This window comes from Equus przewalskii, chromosome X (genome assembly GCF_037783145.1).
Source record: "Equus przewalskii isolate Varuska chromosome X, EquPr2, whole genome shotgun sequence".
NCBI lineage: Eukaryota > Metazoa > Chordata > Mammalia > Perissodactyla > Equidae > Equus > Equus przewalskii.
In genome coordinates this window covers 9094321-9106330 of record NC_091863.1, presented here as the reverse complement: position 1 = coordinate 9106330, position 12010 = coordinate 9094321, and the positions used below count along the sequence as shown (strand labels likewise).

The 12010-nt window shown below is 43.8% G+C and overlaps 1 protein-coding gene across 10 annotated transcripts in view; it reads right to left on the bottom strand.

Annotated features, from left to right (window-relative positions):
- The window catches only part of FRMPD4 (FERM and PDZ domain containing 4), a 797725-nt gene that overhangs the window by 25531 nt on the left and 760184 nt on the right, over positions 1-12010 (bottom strand). For 8 of the 10 annotated variants that reach the window (XM_070604452.1, XM_070604446.1, XM_070604451.1 and 5 more), the window contains 3 exons: positions 10602-10706; positions 7870-7977; positions 3744-3875 (listed from right to left, as the gene is read on the bottom strand). In XM_070604452.1, coding sequence (XP_070460553.1) covers positions 3744-3875; positions 7870-7977; positions 10602-10706 — 345 coding nt within the window. Of the gene's footprint in view, positions 1-3743; positions 3876-4146; positions 4254-7869; positions 7978-8759; positions 8958-10601; positions 10707-12010 lie in introns of those variants that run through there. The other 2 variants (XM_070604449.1, XM_070604450.1) reach the window with 2 other exon arrangements.

Below are 12010 nucleotides of genomic sequence, written 5' to 3'. Positions count from 1 at the left end.
AAGCAGACCCTATGATGAGGGACTTACCAAGTTAGTGCTCCCGGGAGAGGCCAGTAAGGGAGTGAGGAAAGCAGGTCAGGCAGGAGAGGAAGCCTAGGAGGGCCCAGTATCCAGCAGGGCATAGCTTCTGCCTGACCTGTGGGGGACTCTGTAGGGTAACTTACACCACAGAGCCGCTGGGACCTGGGCCAAAGAGCACTGAGAACTCATTGATTCCGGGCTGTCCCAGGGGGATGTGAATTTCCAGGTGTGGAATGGGCGCCAGTAGTCTGAGGGCAGGTCTCTGAAGACCTGCAGGTGCTGGCTGTTGTAAGTGATAGCACTCCAAATCTAGGGCGGGGGTGCAAGGGTGGGAGGGTACAGAAGGGGATCCAGAGGGAGAGCACAGAGATTGTTCACTACAGTTTATTACTGCATAATACTGCTGTGGGTTCTTTCTAAACTAGACTCCAGACTGACTGTAACAGTGAAAGCATAACTGGGTCAACCTAGGATGACATCGCATTGGAAAGTGGGAAGGCAGATGTTTTGGCCCATGCACTAAATCTGGAGTCCACAAGTTTCCAAACTACCCCAAACTTATGATATCATGATATTGTTGAAATTGTTCAAAGGAGCTTAGAATATACCACAGGTTCTTTAGAGTCAAGGACCATGGATCATTTTGACTTGTTTTCCCCTCTTCCAGCAAAGTATGTGCCAACTACTAGGTGTTAATTTTTTAATTCCTTTGGCAACCAAAGGGAATCAATCAATGAATAGTAGGCGCTTAATACACAGCTGAATGCATGGGAAGACACTGGACTCCAAGAAAGAAGGTAAAAGCTCTTCAATTTCCCTTAAAGAGGTCAGCACAATTTCCCTTAAAGAGGAAATGAAAACCACACAGCCTGAGCCAACACAGCTGTTCTACTTGTAGTTTTGTGCACTTGGATGTATTTTTTTATGCACTTGTATGTAGTTTCATGTACCTGTAACTACTTTTACGCAGGGGACAAACCTGGAAAAATAAAAAGGTTCATGAACTACGATTTACAAATTCAAAATAAAAATAGCAATAGCTTTTTGAGTCCTATGGCATGTATGTGTATGTATTTATATACGTATTCTTACAGTTTACATTGCTAACTTTCTTGAGCAGAAGAATTTCAATGGGAAAACACAGCCGACTTTTAAAGGTATACTGGACATCCTGGAATGCCCAAGTAGGAACGCTGAACCAGCTTTCTGGCTGTGGGCAGGATGGCAAACCTGAGTGGACTCATGAGGCCATGGGCTATGGGCTGCCAATCACTGGCTGATGGTAAAGTGAACCAGGAAGAAGGAAACACGGGAACCTAGGAGACCTGTGGTGCTGGTCAGGGCTGCCATGTCTCACCGTGACATCACAGAGGATTTTGTTGGAAGATCTGTGCTGATGTTAGAAAGTCAGGTATCATCATATCTCCAGCTCCTTTAATTACTGGTTTGGAATCTATCTTCCCTGAATTTCCTATAAGCGACCTTGGGTCTATTTTTATCATCAGTAGTTTACACTAGTTTTGGGAAATAAATTAATGAAATGCAAAACAGTGCTTTAGACTCATTATAAATGACAGTCTATAAAAATAACAGTCTCTAAAACAAACAAGAAGGGGCTGGCTCCGTGGCCGAGTGGTTAGGTTCACGCGCTCTGCTTCAGCTGCACAGGGTTTCGCTGGTTCGTATCCTGGGCGTGGACATAGGCCTTTCATCAGGCCATACTGAGGCAGCGTCCGACACAGCAGAGCCAGAAGAACCAACAACTAGAAGATATAACTATGTACTGGGGGGCTTTGGGGAGAAGGAAAAAAAAAGAGTTTTTCATATGCATTGATTTCAAAGGCATATAGCTGGTTTGTTTCAAGATACTTCAATCAATCAATTTTCTTTTCTAGAGATAATACTTGAGTTTTAGCACTTTGCTTTTCATTCTGATTAAAAACAAAACAAAGCCTCTTCTAGAAAGATAAGGGTAGAATCATTTTTAGAGCCTTTTTGTTTCCTTGCAACATTTTAAAAGGAATTTAAAAATTGGAAATCAATCTGGAATGGGAAGTTATGGTTAGCCGGCACCAGAAGAGACTTTGCAAGAATCTTTGTCCAGCGAAATCAGCATGAAGCTTTCCCAGAAAGGCTCTGCGGTAGAGAGAAGTTCAGAGGGGAAGTGTAACTAGAAATCTCAATAAATTGTGGGAGGTTTCCTTAGACTCACAGTAACTGGCTGTGCGCCATATCCCCTTGGCATTTACTGATAAAGCTGAAGGCTATTTACTGCAAACACCCGTGACCATCACCAGCACAAGGCGGACCTGCATAGCCAGGGAGCAACTGTTCTTGGGAGTAGCCCGTCACCAATAACGGGCAGCATGTTAGCGGACAAATGCCAGAGCCCCCTCCCCCTTCGGGTGGGAGAGTTCTGAGGTGTGTCCTTCACTGGCTCCCAGTGTTCCCCAGTATGATTGAGCTCTACCTGCCCACAGTGGAAACTGGCTTTGCTAACACACTCTTTACCAGCATTCCAATTTTTCCCATCTTCCTCCCATTCCTCTCCCAGTATTTCCTGATACCTTCTCCAAAATAAACCACTTGCATCCAAATCGTTGTCTTAAGTTCAGCTTCTGGAGGAACTCAGAGCCAAACACTAACTTTTCACATGTGGGATTCTGTATATCACAGGTTGTTCCCCTATAACGAAGCATGAAATAAAGTCATCTGTTTCCAAGAGTGTTTTGGCACAGGTTAAAATAACAAACATTAGAAGTGATTTAAAATATCTATAGGTAGCTTTAAACCTGATAAAAATAATAGGTCAAGTTTAGATAGAGGAATATAAATGAACACAAATGATAACTTTGTAACTAATTCATTCATCGAGTTTTACTGAATCTAGAGAATCAGGGCTCTCTGTGGGACAGAGACGGTGGGACACCAGCTTTTAATTATGCAACAACCAAGAAGCACATTAGCGTGACATCACTTTCTGCTACTTCATCATTCTGGGGATGTTTCGACTCCCTGCTTCTCCACCTAGTCTCCCCTCATGCCACCCTCCCTCAAGTTCCCTCATCATCGAACTCTCCTAAATAAGAGGAATTTGTTGAAATCTCTTATACATCCAACAAAGACTCTGCTTGTGCGGAATCACGGGAAAAGTCAGGGAGCCTCATTGAATTCAGCAGCCAAGCAGCCTGCCCGTCTCCCCAGAGAACAGATGGGGGTGGCATCTTGGTAAGCAGGAACTGGGACACAGTGCTGGATCACAGACTTACAGTGGGCAGCACTGGGGCAGGGATTTCAGGTTTCCAAAAATAGATTCAAGCGTGCACCCGGAACTTAAAACCACTAACTATGGTTTCAGCTTAATTTATATAATCTCAGAAACCACTTCTTTTTCATAGTTTCCAGAGATCAATGACTAAAACAGGTGCACAAGTCATTCCTATAACATAAAGTATAATTCTACAGAGCCATATTCCCAGGGAGTAGCTGCCGAGTCTTTGGATGACAAATCTGTTTGGGGGACCAACTGGCAGTCTATGAAAAATTGACAAAAGGGAAGCATCACCTTGAGGTGTAAAATCCATTATGAATGCCAGCGTTTCCTCTAGTGGGGATACCCAGGGCTGCAGTTAATACATTTAAAGAATTCGAAGACGGGCGAATTCTGGGGCTGGGCAGCCTCTGCTCCCAGAGCAGCATACCTGAGGGGTAATTTCACACACCTGAGTTAGAGTCTCCTGTTCATGAAGCAAGAGCAGCTTGGTTCCCGCCCCTTCCGTCCTCTGCTCCAGCATGAGGGAGAAGTGTTCGATGCCTTTGATGGAGAGCTTCTCTTGAAGAGTTAAGATGACATCCTGAGAGAGGAAATACGGACAAGATGCAATCAAAATTGAGGTAGCCCTCCTCATGGAGTTTACCGTGACCACAAAATATTGCACACATAGGCTTCAGATCTTTAAATTTTATATCTTGGTTGATTCTGAAGCTTGATGCTCGAAGATCCTAAAAGATACAGAAATGAGGCCTTCCTTCTCTTAGCCTTTTCCTGGCCTCCCCACCACCCAAATCTTTATGGCGTTCAGAAACAGACAGGCAACAAGGTGAACAGCTGGAGGAGGCGCTTACCTATCCCGGAGGGTCTTAGAAAGCTTTTTGATAGATTGTGCGGTGTAATCAGTTCAGTTCCCCTTTCTTCTAAATGGGTGGGACTTAAACAGCCTCTGAAAGTGCTCTCCCCCAGGGATTAGCAAAGTACCGCCTGCATGCCAAACCCAGCCACCGCCTGTTTTGGGAACTAAAGTTTTATTGGGACACAGTCACGCTCATCTCTTTAGGTATTGTCTGTGGCTGCTCTCACGCTCTGCATTGGCCGACTTGAGCAGTTGCAACAGAGACTGCGGGGCCTGTGAAACCTAAAGTCTTTGCTCTCCGGCTCTTGACAGAAAAAAGGTTGCCGACCCCTCGCCTACCTTTCTGTAAGAGCATGTGGTAGTGGAAAGGAATGTGGGCTCTAGAAACAGTCTGGTTTGTACTCCCGTCTCTACTTCATATTAGCTGTGCACCTTAGGGCAAGTTATTCAGCCTCTAAGTATCTTAGCGTCCTTATCTGTAAACTGCGGATGCAATCCCTGCCTCAGAACAGATATAAGGACTAAACGAGCTCACAGAGAGAAAGCACTTATGACAGCACTGCCAGGCACCGAGATAGGGCGCTCTAACAATGTACAGAGAGGAGCTTTTATTTGAAATCTCTGGGGAAGGTAGAGTGAGTCAGCAATCCTTTACAGGATTAAACATTTATGATCGGAAAGGTGTTCCATACCCAAGCACACGTTTGTTGCAACGCCAAACTAATGTCTTTAACCACTTTTTTCATGTATTTGAAAACTCGTCAATGATCTCTCTTCAAGTTAATTTATACTCAGATGCTGAAAATCCCACAGAGCAATGGTTTTCAACCTGGGGCAATTTCGCCCCACAGCGACATTTGGCAATTACTGGAGATATTTTTGGTTGTCACAATGGGGTTGGGGATGCTATTGGCATGGAGGGGAGCTGCTAAGCATCTTCCGATGCACAGGACTGCCCCCACAGCAAAGAATGATCTAGTCCAACGTATCAACAATGCCAAGATACGAAAGCCTGCCAGACAATTTTTTTTACTGCTCTTTCTGAGATTTTGATTCTTCTCTGTGGACCTTTTTCAATTTCTTCAGGCCCCTTCAAAACAAAGATCTGCACACCCACCCACTACCAAAAAACTCATTCAACAGAAATGCCTCGACTACGTTGAATTTCATAAAAAGATTCTCTGTTTCATAATATTTGCTCAAGGCCCAGAAAAGGGAAAACAAAACCAGCCCTTGTGTGGCAACACGTACTTTATAAAACATTCTCCTGATTCACCCGGGAGGACACTAGAAAATCGATAACAATAGTTTTTCCCTACTGCGACCCTGTAGCGAGAATTTGGGCGATTTTTATTAAACAGTGTCATATCTCTTTCATAACTATACTATTTCTATTGTCTGCCTAGCAGCCTGGGTCTGTTGTGATAATAAGGCTCTTAGGTAAGAGGTAAGATGATTGAAATTGGATATGAACTCTGCATTGCTCCCTGTTTTCCCATTGCCACCTGCCATCTTCAGGGAGATCAAACAGTCTACGGTGGGTTCCTAGAATCAGGAGGCCAGAGAGAGTTAACTACAGGGCTCTCTTAAATTTAGATTTATTTCTGTTAAGAAATGCATTTAAGTCTTTACCTATATCTTCAGGTGAGGTAGGGAGTCCGATAACAAGGAGTTTTTCTGGCCAGCTGGTATCACAGAACAAGCCCCCGTATCAGACGGAGTTGGAATAATGTAGCCCTCTGGGTTAGGTCAGGGGTCTTCAAACTGCTGCCTGGCCCAGGGGTCAAATCCGGCCACGCCCATTCATTGACAGATTGTCTGTGTAGTAACAGATTAGTCTCGCCTACAGAAAGGTTTGCCTCTTTGCTCCCGGCTCCTGGGAGGTCACTGCTAGGCCCTTGGGATGTCCTGCCTGAGAGGAGGAGTGTCTTTGTTTACCTGGGGGCCTTGGGCCACACCTCATCGTCTATGCTAACAATGCTGTTTGTGGTGGGCTGTTAGGCTATGTGGTATCAGCTTGGCTTCTGGAGGGGCAGGATACTAAGGGCAGCCATGTAGGTGGTCAGCTGCGTCTATGTGGCCAACCTCCAGTAACAGCTCTGAATACCAAGGCTTGGGGGAGCTTCCCTGGTTGGCAATACTCCATGCACATTGTCACACATCATTGCTGGGAGAAATAAGCCCTGTCTGCACGGCTCCACTGGGAGAGGCCAAGGGGAAGCTCCATGCCTGGTCTCTGCTGCCCTATGCGCCTTTTCCTGTTGTTGATTTTAATTTGTATCCTTTCGCTGTAATAAACCGTGACTGTGAGTGTAACAACTTGCTGAGTTCTGTGAGTCCTTCAGGTGAATTACTGACCCTGCGGGTGGTCTTAAGGACCTCCCGAGCCCACCTGTATGGCTGCTTTCATGATACAACAACAGAGTTGAGTAGTTGCCACAGCGATCAAATGGCCTACAAAGCCTAAAATAGTTACTCTCAAGCCCTTTCCAGAAAAAGTTTGCTGACCCCTAGGTTAGCTGATCAATAATTAGAGTAATATCTCACCATAAATTGGTTTTGAGTAGGAAAAAAGGAAAAGGACTTTTTCAGTCACCACCATTTAGAATTAGCAGTCTTGTATGAAGGAAGTTAATATCTCATCTGGAATGATTTAAGAATGATTTAAATGCTCCATCATCAATCTACTAATATTGTCTGCTCTATTACCTGCTAAATTATTACCTATTTAAGGCAATTCAAAACAAGCTGCTTGCTGGTATCATGGCAATAAGAATGCACAGTGAGTGGGCCTTTGCAGAAATACTTCCACTCATAAGGTCTGTGCTGATTAATGTTTAAAAACCAAGAATTAGGGGTTGACTATTGATGGACATTTTTAACACAGAGTTGATAGTCTCTTGATACGTTATTGTACAGATCATCACTAGGTACCTTTTTTTTTACCTCAATAAAGTCTTTTTTACTGTGCCATTTGAAGAAAGCCTATTTTAGGCTGATGGAACATTAGGGAGCAATCAATTTCTGAGCACATTTTTGTCCAATAAAAAAGAGAATATGCCCTTTTTTCCCCCAGGAAGGAAGCATGGGGGAAAGAGCCCATATGCTTTGTTATAATACCCATTGTGTAGAACTCACGTGTGCCTCTGAAATCACAGGACTGCTCTATGACTCTTCCCTTCCACCCCTTCTCCTAAGAAGTCGGCCTCGTTTCTGCCTTTTCATGCAGCATTTCCATGAAATTGGTTAGAGCAATTAAAAGTAAATGTTAGCTTTACATTATTCTACCCCTTGTTTCTGCTGGACACCAAAGTAGCAGTGTTCAATTAACAGTTAACATCTTAATCTTCTTGGCGGCTGACATTGCTGAGGAATCATGCTGGCTTTGGGCAGGGCGCCAGGCCTTCTTGGTGACAGTCACGCTATTTTAATTAATCTGCGGTTGCATTGAAATGACTAGCCCTAGTGGTTCTGCGTGGAGAGCATATTACACTGTTTTGCAACACACACACACATACACAGAGCAGAACCTTCTTAGTCTAAGCTTTGTGTTTTGGCTTGTTTTTAAGTATTCACACAATACCTTTTGACGCAACCAGCAAAGTCTTAGAAATAAACGGATAGTTCTGACAGAAGGCGCTGCCACACAAGACTCGCAGTGCGACTTTCACGCCAAACCTGCCGTGTCCAGCTACAGGGCTTAGGTGGGTCCTCTTACCTTTATGGAGGTGCTGCAGTCAAAGCGAAATGATTTGGTCTGCCCATTTTCCAGATAGACTTTCAAAACATTTGGCATAAAAAGAAGTGAATTATCCTTAACAGTTTCCTGTTTAGCAAAAAAAAAAGAAGGGGGGGCGTAAGTCAGTCGAATTACAATTCTGCTTTTCGCAGCAACAGCAGTGGCGCATGTACAATTTATTCTGATCACAATGTAAAAAACAATCGAACTCTATAAGGTCAACCAAGGTGTCCCTTTGGTGATACCTGAGTTCAGTTGTTCAGAGCAAAATTCTTTTCTAGCTACAAAAAACTCGGTTGATTCAAATAAAAGATCTTTTCCCATCAGAAAATCAATCAGATGAGGTTTTTTTTTTGTTTTTTTTTTAAATCAAGGTTTCCCATTGGAAAACACAATTACAGAAATAATTCCTTTGTAATTAAGCTACAATGTTGGGGACTGCAAGCCCAGACTTTAGCAGAACAGCATGTCTTGAGCAGAACGAGGACCAGCAATGATGATGTTTGATGTGATGCCTGTTGGCCCCTGGCAGAGGTCATGGCAGTGAGTCACAAGCATTAACAAGCTTCAAGTGTAAAGTTATTTTGTGAAATGATTTTTAACCCATTTAGGAATGTTCCTTAAACTCAAAGGGGACATACAAGGAATGGGTTAGTGTGTTAAAAGAGTAAAACACTATGTCTATAACAAACAGATCATAATCTAGCAATAACTCAAAAAGAGATGCTTGAAACACAACCAAAAGTAAACAATAGAAACGTTTTCCTTTGAATTTTCTCTTTAACTGGAAGTAGGGAGAGATGGAATGGGGAGAAAGAAGGCATGTTGGATGAGTCCCGTGAATTCTTGGAGTGAACTGCGTTACTCACATGTAGTTGGTCATGAAGTCACCGGAGTTGGGGGGAACTCAGCAATCATGAAAGCATATGTTCCTTGTTTTACAGATGAGGAAACTGAAGACGAGCTGTCCAGAGATTTGCTGATGTCCTACAGTTAGTCCATGAGAATTCAATCCCTAAGGATTTCCACAACAGGCTCCATGCCTTTCACTTCCTATTTCTTTCTCTGAATTGCCTCCCCCTCCTTTCTATTTCTGTGGACCTCACATGTGACTTTCCTGCTACCCAATTCACTGAGTAAGTTTGGCTCCAAGTCTAGAGGAAATGACACACAATGACTCAGAAGAGCAAGAGTAGACTGGAAATGAAGATGGTCACACAGGCTGAGGAGCAGACACGTGACTGAATGTCCCTGCCATTCCCAGGCCTGTGGTGAGGCGGAGGAGGCTGCAGGAGATGATCGACCCCTAGGGCTGCTCTCACACACCAGCTGCCTCAACCGAGCCCTGTTATAGCCAGGGACAAAGTGAAACTGCCACAGCAGCTTCTAGAATCATAGCCCCTCTAAAGATGCATAAACTGCCTGATTGCCCAATCTCATGCTCAGAGCTTGAGAAAAGATGAGGTAAGTTTCAGATGACCGTCTGTGATACAGTGATTCCTCTGTGACTGGAACCTTCCAGCCTTAAACAGGGACAGTCTTGTGAAATGGTGATGTACGGTAACTCTGCATCCAGAGTGGTGGGGGATCCATTGAGGTGAGCAGAACAGACTGTGGTGTGAAACGGGCAGAGGGGATGCGGTGGAAGATGGTAAGTGGGAGGATAAGGCCACAGCTAAAATGCTCACAGGGCAGCACAGTGACAGCATTAGGTCCCCTCCCACAAGCATCACAATTGTTAGGCAGATTGGCCAGCTAACCCCCTGGACTCCAAGTGGGGCAAACACAGATCAGCAAGTTTGGGCTACAAGACGCTGAGACCGTGAGTTCTTCGCCCAGGATATGCAGGCCTACATCTTCAAATCTGATCCAGGACCACCCTCAGGGAGGAGTTTGTCACCCATAACGAGCTTGTCATGAAGGAGATTTTATCCTTTGAGTTTATTTAAACAACACCAACAGCAACAACAAAACCTCAACAACAAAAGCTGGCATTTCAAAGGTCCAAAAAAATACGAGTGCTCTAGATGACAGCAATCTAAACACCAAAAACACTGTGCTGTATATTTTTTTTTAAGGAAAAAGTGAAAATAAAGCATCCTATTGATGTGTGCATTATTCGTTGTGAAGATCAACCACGTGCCTGAGCAATCATGAATTCCACCAAGACCTAGTGATGGAGAGCTGGGCAGCATTTCTTCACTCTGGTTGCATATTAAAACTTTTCCAGTATTTTAACTTCTTTCCATTTTGATTAGTTGAAAGAATAGAGATGTTTCATTTTGGATAAGGAAAAACTAAGGGAAACTTTTCTCAAAATATATACAGGGCTATCACATGGAAGAATGCTTAGTGGGCAGAATGGGAAGAAATAGGTGGACGTTTCAAAGAGGCCTATATTACTCAATACGAGGCAATGTCAGTGAGTTCAAATCAAACGAACTCCTTTGCAAAGGTAGTGAGGTCTCCCAACACTGGAAGCGTTCAACGAAATACTAGACTCCTACATATTCTGGCCATGTTAGAGGGAACACATCAGGCACAGCCTGGTGATCTCTCAAAGACGTTACAATCCTGAGACTTGACACTGTTGTGAAATCCAACAACCAGTTCTAAATTGCTCATTCCAGTGGAACTACTGGCTTCGCTTAATGCAAAGCCCCTACCTCAATGACTATCTCTGAATCACAAGCAGGTGACTGGCAACTCACCGACACTTGGCCATTGATGATGACCTCCTCGGAGAATCGCACTTTGACTGGATTGGACTTTAATCTGGCCTTTTTTGCAGCACTAATAAATGCTGATTTGGGAGACTAAAAAAAAGAAAACATTTTATCTGATTATTGGTGACATTATACAAACCTTATAACAGTTGTTTTCTATCTTTATCCTCCCAGATATACAATATTTTTGCTAAAAAGTCAACTGTTCAGTGCATGCCCAATCCAAGGATGAAATACAAATTATGGATGCACTGGAAACCCTGTCATGCTCATAAAGTAATAAGTTTGATTTAGTCACCAGAAAAGAACTGCAAACAGCATGTTCCATGTTCTTATTGAGCACATTTCCAAGGATCTTTTTAAAAGATGGCTGCGAAAGTACACAAACCCTGCTTTTAATATAGAACTTTGAGAATAATGTGGAAGGCAAGGTGGTGGCCAGATGTAATGTTGGGTTTATGACAAGTGGACCATTAGTGATCTATTTTTAATGAGGTAGAGGAGAGCCACTGATAGATCTAAAATGACCGCGAGGGGCCGGCCCCATAGCCGAGTGGTTAAGTTTGCACACTCTGCTTCAGTGACCCGAGGTTTCACCGGTTCGGATCCTGGGAACCGACATGGCACTGCTCATCAGGCCACGCTGAGGTGGCGTCCCACATGCCACAACCAGAGCACTCACAACTAGAATCTACAACTATGTACGGGGGGTTCCACCACAGCATGGCTTGATGAGCAGTGTGTAGGTCCATGCCCAGGACCTGAATTGGTGAACCCTGGGCTGCCAAAGCAGAGCGTGCAAACTTCACCACCACGTCACTGGGCCAGCCCTCTCCTGTTATTTCTAAAGTTCCTCTCCACACCCATCCTACCCTTTGCTCTAAGCAGTGTCTTAGAGGACTGGACAGATGGATGATTTGACCTCTAGAGCTTCAATTCCTCCATTTATGCAAGATGTTTTAGGAGAATGACTGTCCTCTTAAAAAAACACAAACACCAAAAAAACTCTGAATGGCTGCTCCTCAAAAAAGAACAGCTTTGAACACGCTCAACGTGACTTTTAAAAGTCCTACTGCAGAGCTGAAGTGGTGTGACAGCAGTGTTCTCATTGGCATCTTGGTAATTATAGGCCAAGTCTAGTAATAATTAACGAACAAATCATCCAGTAGAGTTCATTTGCTTTTGATATGTCATTTTTTAGCTGAAAGGAAAACATTATTCTCCTTTAATGATTTTAAGCAGGTGATATTTACATGGGCACAATGAGTTTAGCACAAGTGAAGTGGCTGTAATAAAGCTCCCCAGAACAGACACTGCTAATTAGACGAGATGTTTGAATGCAGCAACACCCCACTTCTCCAGCATTGTTTGCGAATGAAGTATTTCACACGTGT